Raw genomic sequence first — 539 nt, forward strand, 5'->3', positions numbered from 1 at the left:
TCACAGTTTGTGTTCAGCTCCCTCTACAGTCTCCAGCACTGTGTCACTCAGAACACAGAAGTACACAGCTGAGTCACTCCAATGGGCTGAGGATTTCCTCAGGTTGAAAGAAGATTCATTTTTCCTAAATTCAGCCTCAAACCCTTTGATGCCTTTAACCAAGGCATCCCCTGAAAAGTACTTGAGGAGAAGCTGGAGGCCTTGGCTGGGGTACTGGACGTACCAGAAGAGAGCAGGAGCTCTATCATATGAATAGGTGCATCTCAACTCCAGACGGGCTCCTTCAGAGACCAACACATGGCCATCAGGCTGGGTCACTGACTGAGCTCTGGCATCTCCTGCAAAATTAATGTTATATCAGTGAAAGCAGCGCAGACTTGGCTACAAAAAGTATTTCTACTAAACTTTGAATAGAAAAACAGATACTTATGTAGAATGAGAGACCATAATAGAATATTACTTACTTAGAGCAAAAACCATCCCCAGTACTGGGATGAGCACCACGAGCATGGTTGAGCAGTGGGAATGCTGAAGGCTTC

At 45.5% G+C, this 539-nt stretch overlaps 1 gene segment (V, D, J or C); it reads right to left on the reverse strand.

Annotated features, from left to right (window-relative positions):
- Positions 1-539, reverse strand: LOC124235057 (T cell receptor alpha variable 8-3-like). The segment is given in 2 exon segments: positions 1-338; positions 465-539. Coding segments are annotated over 2 exon segments (384 nt in total).

The sequence above is a fragment of the Equus quagga genome, chromosome 2 (assembly GCF_021613505.1).
Source record: "Equus quagga isolate Etosha38 chromosome 2, UCLA_HA_Equagga_1.0, whole genome shotgun sequence".
NCBI classification, from domain to species: Eukaryota; Metazoa; Chordata; class Mammalia; order Perissodactyla; family Equidae; genus Equus; species Equus quagga.